General features: G+C 42.9%; 1 protein-coding gene across 2 annotated transcripts; it reads right to left on the bottom strand.

Annotated features, from left to right (window-relative positions):
* Nucleotides 1-264: 264 nt before the first annotated feature.
* abhd18 (abhydrolase domain containing 18) lies at nucleotides 265-18,407 on the bottom strand. Of its 2 annotated transcripts, none has more exons than XM_080901288.1 (14): nucleotides 18,253-18,407; nucleotides 16,037-16,145; nucleotides 12,569-12,653; nucleotides 12,376-12,485; nucleotides 9,199-9,274; nucleotides 7,602-7,686; nucleotides 7,171-7,198; nucleotides 6,637-6,775; nucleotides 4,864-4,953; nucleotides 4,204-4,305; nucleotides 3,722-3,921; nucleotides 3,049-3,182; nucleotides 1,765-1,927; nucleotides 265-1,186 (listed from the first exon to the last, which is right to left on the bottom strand). In XM_080901288.1, the coding sequence occupies exons 2-14, from the start codon at nucleotides 16,126-16,128 to the stop codon at nucleotides 1,129-1,131; spliced, it is 1,362 nt and encodes a 453-aa protein (XP_080757414.1). In that variant the 5' UTR covers nucleotides 16,129-16,145; nucleotides 18,253-18,407; the 3' UTR covers nucleotides 265-1,128. The 2 variants fall into 2 exon arrangements, with proteins under 2 accessions (XP_080757414.1, XP_080757415.1); XM_080901289.1 differs by having other exon boundaries at nucleotides 12,385-12,485.
* Nucleotides 18,408-21,484: the final 3,077 nt, after the last annotated feature.

Below are 21,484 nucleotides of genomic sequence, written 5' to 3'. Positions count from 1 at the left end.
CACAGATTTGTCTGAGACATCATCGAGTGTCAGCCTGTGCCTCTAAGGAGCGTCCAGCGTCCTGTTCATTGTCCATTTCTATCATAATGCACGCACTGGGGTTAAATATTGAATAACAATGTTCTTCCCACAGAGTTCAGACTCAATACTGTTAATAACAGACAATCATAGGGTCCTGCTGTCCACACTGTTATAGTTCTTACAGAAATACAGGCTGAAACATACAGATAGGAGCAGCTAAGAGAAGAAGAAATGTGCTGAAACTGTCAGAAAGGAGATTTATTTGTTTCCACTTTACATGTGAGCAGCACAGCAAACACAGTGAAGCCAGTTAACCTCAAAGTGCACCAGTCACAGTGGACACAGGACAAAGCTTCGACTTTCATTACCATCAAACTTTGTTGGGATTTAACATTTACTTCAGCCTCCTTTAAATTTGATTCATGTGACATCAGGACAACATTCCAGGGAGAAGCGATCGAGCGGCGTCCCCCCGGTGTTTTATCCCACATCTCGTACTCAACGTTTCTTTCAGCCCAGAAAAGTTCATGTGATCATCGAAGATTTAAGCGTCAGCATCAAAATAAAAAAGAGCCAGATTTCAACCAGCTCCTAAGAATTTCAGGGACCTGTACAACCGTCACAATTTCAGTAAGAATCTTTCATGGTTTCATCAAATATGCTAAAGTCAGTCCAACATAAACTGGTCAGTTCTGAGGAAGCTCTGTGATTTCATATGGAATGGCTCGGGCTCGAGTATCACATCCAAGGTTGTGTCAGATAAGGAAGAGAAGTGGAAAACAGCAGGACACCTGCAGCCTGGTGATACAGGAGCAATAAAAGCTGCACACAGTGCTATCAATGATCACCAGCAGTTATCAAACTGAAGCTAGACACCCGGATGTTTCTTTCACAGCACATAACAACATTTTAAACTGCTACAGTTTCAGTTATGCACGGCGAGGTTTGTCGCACACCTAGATCACACAGCCTTATACAAACAGGAAGAGGCGTGCTCAGCTCCACCTTCTCTGAGGCTACCCTGTAAATGTCACACGTGCCTCACAAGGAAAGATCTCAGCTGCCACACAGAGTGGTGAAGGCAAACGTCCAGCCTGGCTCCAGTGGCTAGTGCAGGTTGGGATACTTCACGCAGAATCTGTCAAAGGCATCATATATGGCCTGTCTGGAAATGAAACAGGTAACGTTAACGTAGCAAAGCTGTCCATGACAAACAAATCATATACGTAAAAATGATGAAATGTGTGAAATACTGTGAGGGTGGCCCAACTCTAACATCAGATTAACCAGACAACAGCCACAGTTTAACGAACATTCTCAGACATGTTAAACCGTCCACAGCCAGAGTTATCTGTCTATATGTACCACGCCTGAACCAGGAAGTGCAGCTGTGACACTTCTACAAACAACTTTGGTTCCTGTGAACAATTTCTAGACTTTTCTTTGAATTTGACGTCATATTTGGTACAGTGGAGACATCATTCAGGCATTGACATCTAGTCTAAATTCATATTCATAATGAAGGACGCTCTGGTCCATAATGCTCATTGCATTGTTACTAATGTCAACTTTCTGCTATAAAACAGCAACGTTTCAAAACTAGAGCTTGTAGAATAGAGCAGATAAATATGGATTGTGTGTATTCTCAGATTTAGCATGTTTTTGTGTGAGTATAGTTTAATTAGGCATAAATGAGAAACTTAAAAAACACCTTTTGGATCATTTTCAACACTATAACTTTACCTGAATATATTCTGTTTAAATAGGTATGCACTGATGTGTCCTCCTCTCAGATATCTGACTTCACAGCCTGGCCAGATCTCCTGCAGACTCAGGACTCCTGTTCGGGGCACATATGCATCCTCTTTGGCCTGGACGACAACGATGAGACTGGTATCTACAGGAACTGCAGCAGAGAGGGAAACACAGGGACATCTACACAACATTCTTTCACTTTTGTGCAAAACACATGCAAATCTTTTCTGCCAGAAGAGGGTGGTAGACACAGCAGGAACAGTGAGCTGTTAAACATGACTGAAGATCAGCTGGGTCCTCTGCAGTGACCTGTGCCTCCTCTCACCTCACACCTTCTTGTATAAGCCAGGACGAAGCTCATCCTATTTCCCTCATAGTGTTCTAGCTTCACAATGACAATCCTGGAGAATGATTACAATCCCTGCGTTGTTCATTCAGCAGCAGAACTGATCTTCTGTGCCTTTTGATGGTGTATCAGTATCAAACATTCAATAAATCCTTTGAACACAATATTAAAAGTAAAAATAATCACGCTGTTCAAGTAACAGAGACAAAAGAGCTCGTAAGGAACTGTCTACATACGGCCCAAGGAGCGAGGACACAGGTGGGACAAGTCTCTATTTTAGCAACGAGCAGAAAACTGACACTTCCTGTGTAAAAGCAGATTAAACAAAGGCTCTACAGGTGCGAAAAAGACGGTGCTGAGTTTCTCTGATCTGAGGAGAACATCGTTTTTCATCAGCTTGTTGCGAGTCTCTTAATTCTTTCCACACTTGGCTGATATTCCTTCTATACGGTTTCAATTTTACAAGCCAACGCCCCCGTGGTGTCATTGTCCATCTTTCTGTTTTGGCGTCAGTAGTCTCACTCATTGTGCCATGCTCCAGTATCCACACTTTAATGGCAACAAACAAACCAGTATGACCATCACGACCTTCAATTCATCAAAGGTCAGCAGCCAACGCTTTTATCACAGCATCAGCTCTTTAGTATCACCGCCAACTGTAACGACACCACCTGCAACCTTATTGGTCAAAACCATTTCTGACGGCTGTGATGTGCTGCTGACAACAACCATATACATTTGTGTTATATACTGGCATGTGTAGAATATACTTGTATATATATTTTGTAACTTTGTAATATGTTGTATTATCCAGTTACTGTTCTTCATGTCCAGGAGCAACTCTGACCACAGGGATTAATTCAGTGTTGTGATTCTTCGCTTGTTCTTCTTTAAGCAGAGGTGTAATCATTCACTGCAGCACTCACCAGAGAAGTTGGCCATGTGTGTGCACTCATCCATCACTGCCTTCATGAAACTTATAGATTCTTTGTGTAAAGATGGACGACAACATTCGGCGGGATCCGTCCTTCTCCCGTGTGCGTTATATCCACCAAGAGCTCTGAGGAGACAGAAGAAACGGTTTTATGTCCCTTAATAATGAAACATTCTCACTGGGGATAAGACTTGCTTATTCTTATTCCATTATCGATATCACTTTCACAGCTTCTTTGCATCCTTCGGTCAAATGTTTGTGGCTGTGGAACCTGCCTGCAGAAGCTTGGCACACTTGATCAAGTTATTATTTTCCCCACTGTATACTACAGTGCACTGTATACTATTAAGTTAATGCATTTCACATGTCTGACCCTTTTTCACATTTTCCTAGCAAAACAGGAAAATGGAAATGGCTCAAGACTTTTGCACGATACTGGACGTCCATGTTTGTTGATACTGTAACCATAACAGGTTTATACTGATGGAAAATTGCATGTTACTGTGCACTGTTTGAAACATGCAACAGATGCTCAACCAGATGTTCGACAGCAAGTCTTAAAACACCTGTACTCTTACAATGCAGCATTAATGTGTGATTACACACCAGTTTCAAATGTTATAAAAATTCCAACGCATCAGCAGGTGTAGTGATCGAACACTCACGTTGGCAGAGTTTCGAAGCTTGCTCCAACACTGCTCCCCAGTGACAACAGATGCTCTGCTCCGTCTGTGGCCCCACCACAGTCACGTCCTCCGTCCACTCTGCTGCACTGGCTCACTGACAGTTTGTGGTCTTCAGACAGCTCGTGGAAATGCTCGTCCACATTCGTTACAAGTTTGGGACCCATCTTAAAGGAATCAGCCTACCAGCAGTGGACACGCAGCAAAAGATGTAGTCATGCATGTGTTACACGTATGACACAAGACCAAAAACACAACAAGCACAGTTTCACACTTAACTTCTTCTTTTAGTAAACAAAGAAAAATTCAATCTTTGCAAAAAACATTTTACCAGCGTATTAGTGTGTGCAGAGGGAGTGATGAAAGGAAGACACGGGTACTTTCTCCAGTCAGTTGTACTCGTACAGTTGTGAAAGTAATCCGAGTAATATTCTGTACTCCTGTGAAACTGCAGGAACACTTACCCCACAGTACTCCAGCAGCTTGATGATCTCCTCTTCATACCGTGAATTAATTGCATATTGCTTCTCCAGCTGTGTCCAGTTCACTGCTTTACTCAGCACACCCTGCACACACACACACACACACACACACACACACACACACACACACACACACACACACACACACACACACACACACACACACACACACACACACACACACACACACACACACACACACACACACACTTTTCAGTCATTAACTGTTCCTCCTGCTCAAGAAATGATCAAAATGCAGATAAACATACAACTTTAACCCCTGGAGGGTCCTAGAAAAATGCATACACTATTGGGCTTAGAGCCACAAATCGACCACGCCCAAAAAAGTGCTATAAAAAATTTATATATTAATATTTTATTCCACTTTAAAGTCTTCACCACAAATAAACTCCTGAAAGATCAATAAATGTCAGCTCAGCCAGACTCAGTATCAACAGTCTTATCTGATTTTGACAAACTGAAACAATTTGACTCCCAGTTTCAGCTGCACTCAGACTCTGAACCATGAATTTAACACTAGTATTGGATCAGTAACAGCAGCTTTGCAGGCAGAAACAGTATGAAAGCAATAATAAGTGAATGTGTCCTTATAGATGTACAGCAGGTAGAACTGCTCCTGACCGTGGTGAACACACTGGAGGCTGTGGACCAGGACAAACAGGGAATTAGAGGGATGGGTTTGGGCCAGTTGGTCACTGCCAGGGACGCCATCTGGACACAAAGACACACAAGTGACACACTTTAGAGAGATAACACTGGGCTTGCAAGTTTCTTTCCCCAAATGAAACCAAGATGCTGCTCTGTCCCACTTTACGAACTCGGAGGCTTGTTCTGTTGAAGTGGAAGCTTCCCCACCCCCAACATGAGCCCAATGGGTGGGGGACGTACTCTTTAACTTAAACTTAGATTCTCTCTCAAAGGTTTTATTAGGAAATGTAACAAAACCTGGAAATCATGTCTCTTACTGGTGGACACCATCACCATTCAGTCCTGAGACTGAAGTGAACTGAGCGAGGCGACATCATAAGTTTGGTGTTTTTTTATTTGATCTTATTTTTACTTTATTTTATTTTCTCCTTTTGTTTAGTTTGGTCCTTCTTGTTATGCTTGTTGTGTGTATGGGTGTTGAGTAGGGATGGGTATTGATAAGATTTTAACGATTCCGATTCCATTTTCGATTCTGTTTAACGATTTGATTCCTTATCGATTCTTTTTTTTTAAAAAGGAGAACACTAAAGTCGATTAGCTTAGAACTGTGTTTTATATCTTCTCTTTGAACAAGATAGAAATTTAGGAGTAACATGGCCTTACAAACCCAACAGTGAGATCTTAAGAGAGCCACAGCCTACGGCTCTTCAATGGGGTGTCACAGGGTCCCCAGGAAAAAAAATGTATATGTAAAATAATAAAATAAATATTCTCCTGTAGCAATAACAAAGTTTAACATAAATTATTCTGTAGCAATTACTCAAGAATATCCAGTAATGTCCTGCCTACAATTAAACACATTCACTTACCAAAGTGAAATCGGGGGCATCTGCTGTGGCAAATGGGTGCAAGCCTTTGACCACAAACTGAGTCACTGCTCGGTGACATTCGTCTATCCTGGCCTGAAAGGAGACGCTACCGGTAGACTGCAGCGAGAACTGCCAGCATCTGAGCCAGCCAGACTCTGTCTCTCTCATCATGGTTATCTAAATGCACAGTAATAGCAGGTTTTGTAATAAGGTAAATCGCGCTAACATAATGTGCAATGCTAATTGATTAGTTACCTGCAGTATTAACGGGAGAGGACGTGGAAACGCTACCGCTGCTGCTGGGTTGAGCTTCGCTAGTCCGGAGCGGATCAAAAACACGACATTCGTTGAAAGCAATCGCGTGTTTTTTGAGCAAATGCTTTTGCATGTTCGTAGTGTTTCCTCCCTCTGATGAAATCTCTACTTTGCAAGTATTGCACGTTGCCCTGTTGTCATCCTTTCTCATAAAGTGTAACCAAACTTTTGAGCGTTTGTGCCGCTCAGGCGCCGTGTTTCCTACTGGGTAAAAGACGCTACTCAACGTGATGACGTCATTCGGGGCGACTGGAATCGATAAGGGAATCGTTTATAAAAGTGGCAAACGATTCCAAGGAATTGAAACAGTGGGAACCGGTTCTCAACAAGAACCGGTTTTCGATACCCATCCCTAGTGTTGAGACTGGATCTCTGCGGCGTCTTGTCTCGTGTGGACCTGGTAGGGGGAGAATTCGGATGGGGGTTTGCTGTTGCTAACTTTGTATGTCGTGGCTGAAATCAATAAAACAAAGTTGGAATAAGATGCTGCTCTCTCGTATAACAAGATCGACAACTAAACATTTAGTGGTAAAATGTTATTTGACAAGTTTCTTTGACTCACATATCCTCCCATAGAGATGCCCGTCATTCCCAGGGGCCAGTATCCTTCTCTCTCCAGCCAGCGAAGCAGGACTGTTGATTCCAGGATCAAAGCCCCGCCCATCACAAACAGGTCCGACACATTTTTTAGACTGGATCGTCTAAAACACTCAAATGATATCTATATTCAATTTACGATACGTTCATTTGACCTTTGAGAAAAATCGAGCCGTGAAGTCTGTTTCTATAACAACATCCAACAGCTCAGTGCGTCTCACACAGTCTCGCTTTGTCAAATGAATCAGTTTAGAAACAAACGATGCTTGAAAACGACAGCCTTGCATTTAAAACGTAAATAAAGCCAACAGGTGTTTGAATCAGCCCATAAGTCTGATTTGGAAACATCGAAGACGTTTCTGCCTCTTTTCTCCTTCTTGTTGCAAACATGAAAACTAAATGAGAATCTTTGTCACAAAGTTAAAAATCACTTTTTTTAAATCGACTAAATTTTCCAAACCAACAACCAAACTGGTTTTAATCGATCAAGTCAACTTACAGTTGGTCTCTGGGTTTTCGATAACCATGTGAAGCATCAGTCAAGGAACGTTCGTAGCAGACATTAAATAAAAACAACAACATGACACAGCTGTCTTCTAATCAGGTCACTGGATCGATTCCCAGCTCCTCTGATCTACAAGTGTCCTCGGGCAGGATCGTGAATCGATGCATCCAAGTGCGTCTATAACACAAGTGCTCTATGAATGTGTGTCTGAACAGGTGGCTGGTAGTGCACACTCTGTTTACAAACAGGTTATTACGGGAACTTTCCACAGCATGTTCGTCATGTGCTTGTTTCATCAGCAGCAGCGGCGACAGCCATCGTACTGGTTTGTACACTCGCTGACTGAGTTTCCATGTTTGTCGTGAGTTACTTTGAAAGAAAGTTAACAACAAACGATGTTGTTGTTGAAGACAACAGAAGGATATAATAAGGGTTCTCCAGAAGTAATGACGCCATTCCTGCCTCTTTGATCATGGGCCGAGCCATCAGGGTCCGCCGACGCCAGAAAAACTACAGGTCATAGAAACACAAGGACAGAAACAGCATTCCAAAGGTCATCATCACAGCTCCTGGATCCTACAGATTGGTGGGGTCAGTTTCCAGAGTTAACCACACACTTTGACACCATTTATTTATTAAATCTTCTCGTCTGACGCGTTTCTCTGCTTCACAGTAAATCTGGACCTTGAACCAAGTCTGCTGCTCAACTTCTGAGGATTTCTTGCAGTAATGTCAAAAACACAGCACAAGTCTTAGGTCTGAGGAATCATCTGGTCCCTAACAGCTTCTATAATTATGCAAATATGACCTCAAATGAACAACAGCACTAAACATACGACACTCTTCTCTATAAGTCAGAGGACTGGAGTTGATCCGGGGTCTGGACTGTGACGGGTCATTTCAGCTCGTCTGTTACAGACTTGCTTCTGTGGATGGGATCATTGTTCTGCTGCATGAGCCAGCTGTGGTCAGGCTTCAGCTGCTGGACACACAGCCTCACATTTCAGTTAATGTTGTGGTATACAGAGGAGTGGGTGGTCCCGGGGTCTGTGTATCGATGCAGACACAGATCATCCCCCTCCACCTTTGTGCTCACTGTAATCGGTGGAGGCAGATGGCTGCTGGGTCTTTCCTCCTTGGTGTTAATCGACACCTTAATGCTCCAGACTAACAAACTGCTAAAGCCTACGTAGTTTTTCACCCACTCAATGATAAAATGCCACGTGAGGTTTGGATCACCTCGTTTTAGAACCACGGGGGCTCACTACGACATAAGCTGGGTTTCTTTGTGTCAGCTGACACAAGGCTTCCTTCCTCTGTGTGCATTCACATGAAGGGAGTTTGACCCCTTGGATCCAGTGAGCGCTGCCTGCTGCAGTTAGTGACATTATCAAAGCACACGGGATAGAGAACTGTAAACAACACGAACATATATAACAGTGCTGCTGCAAATAAAGACATGTGAGTCGGTCTTGCTGCAGAAAATATTAATTTTGTGATTTGATGATCACGAGCTCACGTCATATAAATTCTTTCTTTCACTGCTCAGTGCACTCTGAGAGCTGCTGAACATCAGAGCACATCGAAACGTTACAGGTTACTCTGTGTTTGGGACTCTGTCCTATAGCCTGATAATGGATGATATACTTGGTGATAAAAAGCTACTTTCTTTATATCCATGTGCTTTGTTTTACATGATTGTGGGAGGGAAGTGAACACTGCTCATTGTTATTTCAAAGGAAAACAAGATTGTCAGTGGCCTTTACGGCCCACTTTGATCTTAGATGGTCTGGACCAGTCAAACTCCGCTTCTGTCAGTGTAAAGAAGTTACAACTACAACTGTTTTTCTACTTGATAAAGAAAAAGCTGCTGTGGCAAAGACAGAAATCCATCAGCACAACTCTGGACTTACATGGTTTTATTTTTTTGGTTTGGTATTGTAAGTATTTGTTTCAGCATTATGAGTTCTGTGGCGGCTGCCTGGGAGCACATTCATATTAAAATAAAGGTAAGAGTCTTACATGGTCTCCAGTCCCAGCTAAGTGGATACATACTGGTCTGTTCTTCTGCCATCTCTTAGGAACTATGAACTGGAACCTGGAACAACACAAACGATGAGAGCCGCAGGTCTACAGGCAGCATTCCCACAGCATAAGTAAATCCTCTTCAAACATTTTCAGCACAAACACAGCTTACATTTCAGCCCTAACGACTCATGTGGCTATCTCCAAATTCAGCAAATACAACCTCAGATGGAGCAGAACATGGCACATTAAACTATATCATTAATTAGGGCTGGGCCATATCATACCGTTCACAGTGATACCGGTGTAATGTTGGGCAACGATAAGAAATGAAATATGGCGATAGAATGTGGGCAAAATGCGCATGCGCAGTGCCTTTGTTTACATACCCACATGGCGGCGACGCAGAATGAGAAGAGCGAAAGAGGATCGTTGAATGAAACGATAAAGCAGAACTGGTTTGTAAAAATGCAGCTTCACTGGTGTGGAACTGGTTTAGCTTTCGTCCCTCAGACACACAACAAAGCACTATTTTTGGTAGCGCATGCTAGCGGGCCGTCGTTATTACCGTGTTGTTTGGAAAATACGGCGCACTTAAAATCAACCCTTTGATTTGTCTGAAAGTCGACAGAGCCCCTTATAATCCCGTGTGCCTCATGTATGAACTCTGGTTGTGTTTACTGACCTCGAAACGATTTTATGTGCACGGCGCTCGAAAATCTGTCAGATGTTTTAGTGCGACTTTGCTGAGCTACGAAGCCGCACCGCTTGATGGATTGTCGGAGCATTACGGCTATCGTAGGCGGAGCCTCGCGGAGTGATACGTACTGTGCTTCAGCATAATGTTACCTTATTGTGTGTGTATAACCTCTTTTTAAGTTCTGTGGATATTATACATGGTTATGCTGAGGATGTGTCGGCCAGTTTCCACTGGAAATGCCTTTTGGTTAAACTGGCAGCACGGATTTGCATTTGCACTGTTAAATGTTTATATAACTTTAATGCACTTAAAAAAAGCTGCTTGTTTCAGTGAAAATACATTGATGGGTTTGTTTTTTGCACTAATAAAGTTGTAAAGTATTTTGTCTCATGTCAATTATATCGTTATGGCAAGTTTTCAAATGTATATCGTGATAAATATTTTGGTCATATCGCCCTGCTCTATCTTTAATTATTTAATAGAAATTAAGCCAAATTGCAGAAACACTCTTATTGTTTGTATAGGAGTTAAGAACATTTAAAACACCAGTGCTAGTCAAAAGTTGCTACTTAAAGCAGCACAATGCAAACGTTCCTCTGTCAGGCCTCCTCTGTGGTTTGTTGGAAGTGAAGGTCTAGTATTGGAGGGTCTGGGCATCCATGCTGTTCAGGCAGTTATGAAGAGCAGCTGTTGCATTAATGACAATGCAGCAGCTTCTTGGTGTGAATCGAAGTGCACTCTGAAAACGACTCCTCCAAACGTGCTCCACTAGACTCCCAGTGTGCATATGGCTGTAGCACCTTTGCTCAGGTGTAATTCAGGTGTGGTGTAAACAAAAACTTTGAGCACGCCCACTGTCACCAAGCAACAATAATGATCATCTCCTCTTCCAAACACAGTGATGAGTTAAAATCCAGGAATCATGAGTGACACCTTTCAAACATGAAAGAATATTTGAAAACTGTAACTGGGGAGTGCATACACCCTGGACATTAATGGAAAACCAGTTCTTGGGATTCCTGTATTGCTCAGCATCTGGGATGGAGCAACGTTTTGTGGTTCCACTGATGCAGCCGATGACTCCTGGAAAGTTCCCAAATTCATAGAACTTGTAATTAACTCAGGTTTCAGCATCTGGGAAGTTTATGTTCTGTCTTCTCAATCCACAAATGGTCCTGCACACAGTGAACGACACTGTTGGTTCACCGAGCCCACATAAACCCCCAGCTTCTCTGTGGAAGGTGCCAAAAGACACAAAGTTAAGAGCACCTGCAGACTTACTGGACTTACTGGGTGAAAGACTGGGTTCCAAAATGAAGTGATCTCCACATCATTTACTTTATGCATTCGAAACGAGCTCGAAAACTGATGTCATCAAAAAGCTTCAGTGGATGACTTCTGTCAGCAATTTGTCTAGCAGACGGTTTTCATTGATCATCTCTGAGATTCTCCAAGTAACCCATGTTATTCACCAAACAACATGAACTCTGAAGTTAAACCTGCCTGCTGGGACGTTCTATTTAAACTTCAGTTTATGCCTGGACTAGCTCTGATCTCCCTCCAGTAAACAAGCGTAGTTTAGTCAGGAATAGGCTTAGTCTGGCACTGTTTATACCGTGACTGAGGAAGCAGATTTCTGTTAGTCTGCATTGGCTGTTTAAATCTAGGACTAGCTTTAATCTCTGTCTGGGAACCCGCCCCTATAGAGCGCCTCAAGTGCTCAGGTAGAGTAGATAAGCACTAGATAAGAACCAGTCCATTTACGGCTGCTATAAACAAGAATGGGTCGCTCTCAGGAGCTCAGTGACTTCCACCAAAGCACCGTGACAGGATGTCACCTGTGCAACGAGTCACTGCCATAGATTTCACAGTCAGCTGTTAGTGGTATTATAACAAAATGGAGCCATGAGGAGGATGGCTGGGTACCATTACACAGCAGGGTCAGCTTCAGCTGAATTTTTGTTAAATAAATAACGACGCTGTAATTTCTGCACATCTGAGGTTGTATTTACCTGATTTGAAAAATTGGTAAGAACAAGATGTTTTTAACCATGTGCTGATATGCAAAACCTCAGACGTGACAGAGGGTATATGTGTCACGAGTTCAAGAAGTTTGAGGGTAACAATGCTGGAGAAAAGAAGGAAAACTAAACCGAACATTATGTTGCATCATTTTCTTGTTCCTGTTTTTATCTCGTCTTTCTCTAGCTGGTCATTGCATGCGTCTGCCACCCTGAGCTTATTTTCCTGTAACTATAACAGAAAATATTCATTAAAAAAAGGTTATTCAATGAATGTTTCAAGTTTAAAACAATAACTGAATAACTTTATTTTAAAACCCCGTCTGTATGTTTGAAAGACCCTAAACCAGCATCCACTTGGCCCTCTGGACAAAGCACCGCATCAAACTCGGAAACAACCCATTCTCCTGTCTATTCTCTGTCTCCTTTCATTGCAGTGGCAAACAACAGCACCTCTTGTACCTGGCCTTTACAGCCTCTTGTGGCAGGATCCCAGGAACCAAATGCTCCAGAGGAGAGATAAAGAAGCCCTCTTGGACATGACAGTCAGCAAGCTCCTCTGTCTGCACACAAACACACAAATAATAACTAATAATACAAAAACAAAACAGCACAAGAAGGAAAAGAGAGGAAATAAATGATGTACCTTGTTTATATAAACGGGATAGTCCTGAGGAACCAGAGACTTGCACTTCTCTCTGTCTCCAATTATCTTTCGAAACTCAAAGATTCTACAAAACAAACAGACACATCAGTTTGCAGCTGAGGACGTGCTGATCTCATCCACGACCTGCTCACTGTAAGCTGGAGGTTACCACCTGATGAAGTGCGGGCGAAGGCAGCTCGACCACCACTAGCTCTAGGAAATCACATGATAGGGCGGGGCCGGGTTTCACAATGACCTCACCCTGGCTGATTGTGAGCCACACCCGTTTTCACGCCTTGGCTCGTGTGATTGGGTAGAGGATCAAGAGGGGGTCCATGACCCTCTTGGGGGGTCTCACTAATTTAGAAGATCATTTAGCCTAGAACAATATAAAATAATGATAAACCAACAATTATAGAAAAAAAGCTAAGACACCTTCCTGTTCATCACTGACTGAAGAACCAACCCCAGCTGCCTTACATAAGACTGACACTGACTGATCCAGAGTTAACTTCAACTATCACTTCCTCCAAACCATCAAGTCTATTAGATTCAATTCTAAGCTGCCCAAATAAGTACTACCATTAATTAATGCTTCAGTCTTAAATATGATCAGTCTATGCCACTGATGGGCTACAAACCTTTAAAGTGGTAGTAATTAAACTGTGCATTACTCCTCCCAGCTCTCTTAGCTAATTATAGGCCAATCCTTCCTTTTAATTTCCAAAACTCTTGAAAGAGCAGCTGTGTGTCTGTAAAGCAGTTAACTGGTCATCAGCTACAGTACTGCAGAGAAACTCAGGGTTGTTCTTCAATGCGTGATGAGCAGGAAAATGCCCTAGCTGTGCAGAGGGCTGTTTGTACAGCAACAAACTCTTTTTCCAGGCTGAATGAAGATCTTCTAAATTACTAAGACACCATTTCTTCTCAAGCTTATGAGTCAGCTGCTTTACGATGTGTGTTTAAGACATAAGAGAGTCAAGTACTTGTGATTTGAGGTTTTGTTTTTGGGTCAGCATATCCAGAGTCGTACACAGTGAGGATGTAAGTCTATTAACGAGATGATCAACCTGTGTGGAGGGTTTGGGTACTGTGTGGTGCACAGTACTGAAGAGCATGACAGAGGAGGAATTATGTCCTTAAACTTAGTTATAACACTTTTCAAGACATACTGTCAGTTAATGTATTCCCAAATGCTGTGTAATCCGTTATTGTAACTTTAAAGAATGATTTCATCTGACCTGAGTACTAAATCAGAAAAGTCTGAGCACAGGGTGGGCCATTCATATGGATACAGCGTAACAACATGGGAATGGTTGGTGATATTAAAGTCCTGTTTGTGGCACATTAGTATATGTGAGGGGCAAACTCCTCAAGATGGGCGGTGACCATGGTGGCCATTTAGAAGTCGGCCATCTTGGATACAACTTTAGTTTTTTCAATAGGAAGAGGGCCATGTGACACATCACACTTATTGGTAATGTCACAACAATGGTGTGCTTGGTTTCAACGTAACTTTATTCTTTCATGAGTTATTTACAAGTTTCTCTTTGTTCACAGCCATTGACATGTCGAAGAGGTTAACACGTGAGGATCGAAATTGTGTTGATATCTGGTGAACGCAGTAACCGGGTCATTGCAGCACATTTCAATGCAAGACCCCCTACGAGACCACCCATCTCCCATGCTACAGTTAGCAAACTGCTTGCTCGTGAAACTGGTTCAGTGTTGGATTTGCAAAAATGTGGACGCAAGAAAACTGTCACTAATGAAGAAACATCAGTGGCTGTCCTAGCTTCATTCAGCAAGAGCCCACAGCGTAGCACTCGCCGCATGTCACTGGAGAGTGGCATTAGTCCAACATCCCTTTGGCGGATATCAGCTACTCACAAATGGCACCCTTACAAACTCCAGCTGCTGCAGCATCTCAGCGAGGATGACCCAGATCGGCCACAGAATTTGCAGAATGGGCAAAACAAAAACTGGAACAGGACCCTCAGTTCACGCAGAAGATTTTGTTCAGTGATGAGGCAAACTTTTATGTGAACGGTGTTAACAAACAAAACCAGCGCTATTGGTCTGACACTAACCCACACTGGATGGATCCCTCCAAGACTGTTGGAACTACAAAAGTGATGGTTTGGTGTGGTATATGGGGAACAACGATAGTGGGTCCATTCTTCATCACTGGAAACCTCAAGGCCACTGGATATTTGAAATTGCTACATGATGATGTGTTTCCCTCTTTATGCACTGAAGCTGGCACGTTCCCTGAGTTTTTCCAGCAAGATGGTGCACCACCACATTATGGGTGCCAGGTCCGAGCATTCCTAGATGAACAGTTTCCTGGAAAGTGGATTGGTCGTCGTGGGCCAGTTGAATGGCCCACAAGGTCTCCCGATCTGACCCCCTTAGACTTTTATCTTTGGGGTCATCTGAAGGCAATTGTCTATGGTGTGAAGATACGAGATGTGCAGCACCTGAAACTACGGATACTGGATGCCTGTGCTGGCATTTCTCCTGCGGTGTTGCTATCAGTGTGTGAAGAGTGGGAGAAGAGGGTTGCATTGACAATCCAACACAATGGGCATTGAACACATTTTATGAGTGGTCAGAAACTTGTAAATAACTCATGAAAGAATAAAGTTACGTTGAAACCAAGCACACCATTGTTTTTCTTGTGACATTACCAATAAGTGTGATGTGTCACATGGTCCTCTTCCTATTGAAAAAACAAAAGTTGTATCCAAGATGGCCGACTTCTAAATGGCCACCATGGTCACCACCCATCTTGAGGAGTTTGCCCCCTCACATATACTAATGTGCCACAAACAGGACTTTAATATCACCAACCATTCCCATGTTATTACAGTGTATCCATAGAAATGGCCCACCCTGTAGAGTAAAGTGGGCATCTACAATTCCACCCCTCAGGCAGGAGGCTCCGGTCCATTCGCACCAGAACCTCTCGCCATAAGAACAGTTTCTTCCCCTCTGCTGTTGGACACATGAACAATAACCGTATGACTGTTCCCACCACTAACACATGACCCTATGCTGTGTTCACTGCATCATTCCATGTTTGGCACTGATCACCACCTGCACTCATGTATATATCTATCTACTTAGCACTTTTAATTTTTATGTTTATTTAAGCGTAATTTATGACAGTATGTTTGCACTAAGTACCGCAGCAATTTCCTAATGTTGTAAACCTGCTCAACATTTGGCAATAAAACCCTTTCTGATTCTGATATCACAAAGAATCAACTTTTCTTCTGTGGTTGGCTTCACTGTGTGGTTGAATTTAGCACAACTGCAGTACTCCCCGACAGGACACTTGCGCTGCACTTGCTAAACGCAGGCGGGAAACAGTTATTGTTTGGTGCACGTACAGAAAACATTGGGTTTCAGAGCGCAGTGCATGCCCCGTCCTATGTGAAAGGGCCATGACAAAATGCTTCATACCTCTTGAGGTCTTCAGGCTTCCCCCATCCCCCAATAAAGAGTTTGGTGAGGAGCAGCCTTCGGTAGAATACATCCAGTCGGCTCACACCCATGGACCAGCCCCTGGCATCTACAAAGAGAAGGACATGCTTTATTCTGAAAGTGCTTACTTCCTGTAGGATTGTTAAGAACAGAAAATAACAAAAAAAAGTCAGATGCTAATACATCTTTGTTTGACAACTGAGCAATATACCTCCCCCAAAAAAGGTTAAACGAGTCGCTCTACGAGCACCGATTCCTTTGAGTCAGTCGTGTTCTGTCAGGACAAGCAAGGCAGGAAGTGCTTGAATGTCCAATGTAAAGATGAGGATACATGAAGACAAAGGAAATTTCAAATCTCACAGGAAACAGTAGTTTGCATCTGTTTTAAAAGCGTGTCTTTCTCACAGTGATAACGGCTGGAGCTCAGTAAGCTCAGAGGCCAGCAGTGTTTTTCTGGTGGTTTGTGCATGTACATTATGGATAAACCACTGGTCTATGACAGTAAACTGATGGGAGAGCAACCTGCGAGACAAGCTGCCAATGGGTCTGCTTTCACTGTCCTGAGATCAGTTAGGACTAGTGCTTGGTATGGAAAAAAGCTAGCATTAGCAAGTAAATAAGCTTTAGTGATTTAGCATCGTAATAGACAAGTTTCTGTTTGCTAACCACTTGGCCAACATGATGCTAAAGGGTGAAAACGTTGCTAACTCCATTAGCTGACCATTATCGAACGTTGGGTCTAATAACACTGGAACACTGAACAGCTGCTTGAGCACCACTTACATGCCAACACTCCTAATTCTGTTTTTTATTCCTATTTTAATGTCTCCTTGAATATACAGACAGCTAACCATGTCTGCTCAAACCTTTTAATTCAGGTTATTATATTGTTAATAATCATTTTTGAAAAATCAAGACTGATTTAGGATATTTTCAGTGGAAAATACATTGAGGTTCAGACTCTGCCAGCATTTAATGGCTGAATGTTAACTTGTGAACAAATTCAACATAAACAGTTGAGCATCCTGTATTTAACAACTCGCTCTGAAACACATTTCATCCCACTTAAGTCTTAAAATAACTTCAGCCTAGTCTTCACTCAAACATGTGCCAGACCTTTTCTCAATCAGTGTGACTGATTACAGCATGAATGACGACTGCAGGAAAACTGGCTGACATAAGCATGATCATCTACTGAGGCAGGGTTAGAAAGATGGAGACAAAACATTTTATTCTTAAAGTCTCTGTCCATATGAGTGAATTATTGTAAAAGCAGTTATGTTAAGTACAAAAAAAGCAAACCAGATATAACAAAATAACAAACTGTGCACTTTGGCAGTGACTTTATGAATGAGGAAAGAGTGTCAGAGAGCTGGTTGAGGTGCAGCAGGAAGGGATAAGTCAGGAAGAAAATCTGCCAGCGAGCATGTTACGTTCACATAGTCTGTCAGCCACCACCTCACAGTTAACAGACTCATTTTTAGCCATCTTCCTGGAATAGGGCGCAGATCTCAGTCCAACAGAGTACATTTAAGATGTGACAGAACAGAGCTGCCGAGTAATCTGAAGGATGATGCAGATCTCCCATTACACTACTCTGATGAAACGTATCACATTTCTCTTCATAAAGTGATATTTCCCCGGTTGGTTGCATTGCCATTTGAAACTGAGCAGATATAAGAACATAAACAAATTTATATATTTCATGTGACTTCTCAACTCTAGCTCTTCTCGCGAGATTTGACAACACTGACATGAGCAGAGGTCGTCAGGGAGGTCTGGCGGCTGACTTGACCTAAAGCTTGATTAGTGCACATTTCTAACAGTGAGCCTTCAGAGGAAATACTTCCTCCACATACTCGGATCACGACGGCGCTTTAGTTTTATGACAGAAACAAATCAGAACAAAGCTGTCAGTGATGTGCGGTACAATGACGGGGTGACTCGTAATTTCCATTTCCATGCATAATCATCACCTTGTTACAGCATAAAACGCTATATCGTCTTCCACTGGTCGCTGTGGGTAGTAACTGTAATAACAACAACACGCTGACAATATAACGCAGAGACCAGCTGTACGACGGACACCGCCACGCGTTTCAACTTGCTGCTAGCTGTAAGTTAGCAAACTTCGCCTTAGTCATTCATTAGCGAGTTTCAAACCATGCAAACACAGAGAGAAACAACAGCACTACCTCAGTCTGTACCCGAACGTATATCTCTGGCTTTGCTCGCACGGCTAGTTGAGCTAAGGAAGGCAAATGTAGTGACTTCGTCAAGCTACTGGGAGGAATGGTCGCAATTTAAAGGAAAAAACGGTCGGAACTTCCGGTGTTCCAGATTAACCGGTTTTCACGTTATCTGGTGTTTGTTAACGGTACAACCTGTCAGAACAAGCTCCAAGTTTCAGATTCGCCACATTTTCAGACATTTTCGGAAGAAATTGAATTTTAAAAGACGCGTGTTTAGTTCAGAGTATCAAACATGACTTTTTAAAGATAGAAATATTTTTTAAAAAATCTGTAAGATCATTATTATTATTATCGATAAAATGAAATAAAAAATAAGCGACTGTTCCCCGGACGACAACGGAATATTTTACAAGCCATTTTCATCAGCGGGTTAATTACTTTCTTGCCTTATTTCTTATATCCGTTTTTTGTGGCAGCGACAGACACGGCTGCCGGGTAGAAGCAGCATGCTGACTGGCCACACTTCCAGCTCCTCCCCTGGCTTAGGAGGGACAAATAACTGAATCCATCTTTTTTATTATAAATTTATTTTGCCCGAAAAGCCAGAATCTCAGGTTAAACCTCACAAAATTTCAACAACCACCAAACAGCTAAAACCGTAAATGAGAGCAGAAACACGGATTCTGCACAAAGACGTAAACAGCATCAGGATCAGTGAGATGTCCCACAGGCACGGACACTGTTTCGGCGGGCCCGCGCTTTGTGTTTGCGCCCTTTTTGCGCTGATTCTGAGCTGCAGGTTTTATCTCTCTCCAACCAAAATTCACCAAACCAGCAGCAAAAGAAGCAGCAAACTGCGCTTCACATTTGATCAGCATCGTCATGAATTCACTCTGACTTTCGCTGTTTTGCTTCCACCACACTTCATGCACAGCTCTCTCTCTCTCTGTACTTCAAGAACAGTTTCCGTCTAAAAATCTGTTTTCTGCATTATTCGCTTGCTTGTTACGCACAAGTCTACCGTTGTTTGCAGCGCTGTGGGCCGCTGTTTTTTTACTTTTACTTACTTCCGAAAAGAAAACCTCATTTCTGCTGTTCAATACTGAACAAATTTCAACTTTTTAAAATTGTGCAAAATTGCAAAACACTCAGCTGTGTCTCTAATCAAACCGCTGTAACTTTGCTCTGCTTCACTTCAGCAGCATCAGGTAATGTTCATATGCTGATTAATGGTTTTCTTTCGTTTTTTTGATCTACTGCAGAATATTTTTATAAAATCCCAGAACAGGAAAATCACCTTCATGTTTTTCTGTGTTTTATCTTCAGCTACTTTGACACAAAGGCCTCTGCTGTGATGCTCACACCTTTGATAAAGTCTGGCAAGTGTCAGCTTCCTTTTTATAGATATAAAAATGTGGAAATGTACTGATGCTGTAGCGGGAGACTACTGTACCCATAAGGCTGTGTGTGTGTATGTGTGTGTGTGTGTGTGTGTGGGGGGGGGGGGGGGGGGGGGTACTTCCGGGAAACGAAGTAAAGTTGGTGAACTTCACCCGAACGTGCTGAGTCCAGTAGTGATGGGATTTCCGGCTCTTTTTAGAGAACCGGCTCTGCAGGTTGTTTTGTTGCTTTAATTCATTTATTATTAACAATAATATAAAATTATGCACAAAAGGAATTACTAATGTAAAAAAAAAAGTATTTTTATTTATATATGTTTATATATAAATATATGTGGTGGCCCCTAGAGACAAAACACGTACAAACTTCAAAACACATTTCTAGCTTGAACTGAACTTCCAAAGCAGAGCTACCTAGATCAGCGGTCCCCAACCCCCGGGCCTCGGACCGGTACCGGTCCGTGAGTCGTTTGGTACCGGGCCGCGAGAGTTGAGGCTCAGGTGTGAAATGTCTGGTTTTCAGGGTTTTTATCGGTTTTCAGCGTTATTTTGTTATCGTTTTTATCGTTTACTCGGTTTTCCTGGGTCTTTTCAGTGTGTTATGAATAAATCTTCTTTTTTTCGGTACCGGTACTAGTTTTATTTTGTTGTGTTTATGCGCGACACCTTAAAGGCCGGTCCGTGAAAATATTGTCGGGCATAAACCGGTCCGTGGCGCAAAAAAGGTTGGAGACCGCTGACCTAGATCACGTAAATTACACAATTGAAAGCATGAAAGCATATGTGTATTGTTTGTGTATTCATGCACAAGCATTCATATATATTCAAATCATTAAAAAAAAAAAAGTTCATTTACCTGTTACTACCACACACCAAATCTGGTCGTGGTACTTGCTGAACTGAGACACACAACAGCAGAGGTCACTATTAATGCTATAAAAGAGGCCTTTGCAAGACATGCAGTTGCCGAGACTGTGGTATCGGACAGCGGGCCGCAAGTTTCATCAGAACAGTTCAAGCACTTTGCTAAAGAGTACCAGTTCACACATGAAACGAGCAGCCCCAGGTACCCCCAAGCCAACGGGGAGGCAGAACGTGCTGTTCGTACCATTAAAGACTTGAAAGGACTGTGACTACAGCAGAGCACTGCTAGCGTGCAGGGCCACCCCACTGGAACATGGGCTCTCACTGGCACAGTTGTTCATGGGGAGACACCTGCGTACCTCTCTGCCACAAGCTGCAGCGAAGCTGGTGCCAAAGTGGCCCGACCTACAGGCTTTTCGCAGGAAGGATGAGAAGGGGAGGCGTGAGCAGGCAAAACACTACAAGCGCAGACAGAGTCAGGACAGAAGGTGTGGATTACTACTGAAGGAACCACTGGAGCAGTAGTTGGACCTGCCAGTGCTCCCAGATCTACAGACGGGTTTTCTAAGGAGAGGAGCCACCTCACACCAACAGGGACTGTTACCAGATCTGGTCGAGTGGTGAGACCTCCTGTAAGATTGGATGTGTAATTCTCTGAAGGCATCCATTCATGGCCTATTCAAAGCTGGCTTAGGCTGTTAGAGATGTTTACAATTGTGTGTTTCGTTTAAATGTAAGTGAACAAGTGAGGGATGTGTATCATTTTAACGTTTGATAATGCTCTGCACTCCTGTTCTTGTGAGCTGAGTGAGTCATTATGAAGTGTGTCTTTAGCTAAAAGGAGGAGGTGTAGCGGGAGACTACTGTACCCATAAGGCTGTGTGTGTGTGTGTGTGTGTGTGTGGGGGGGGGGGGGGGGGGGGGGGGGTACTTCCGGGAAACGAAGTAAAGTTGGTGAACTTCACTCGAAC

The sequence above is a fragment of the Rhamphochromis sp. 'chilingali' genome, assembly GCF_963969265.1.
Source record: "Rhamphochromis sp. 'chilingali' genome assembly, chromosome: 13".
Taxonomy (NCBI): Eukaryota; Metazoa; Chordata; class Actinopteri; order Cichliformes; family Cichlidae; genus Rhamphochromis; species Rhamphochromis sp. 'chilingali'.
The sequence above is the reverse complement of the archived record's forward strand: the minus strand, read 5'-3'. Positions and strand labels throughout refer to the sequence as shown.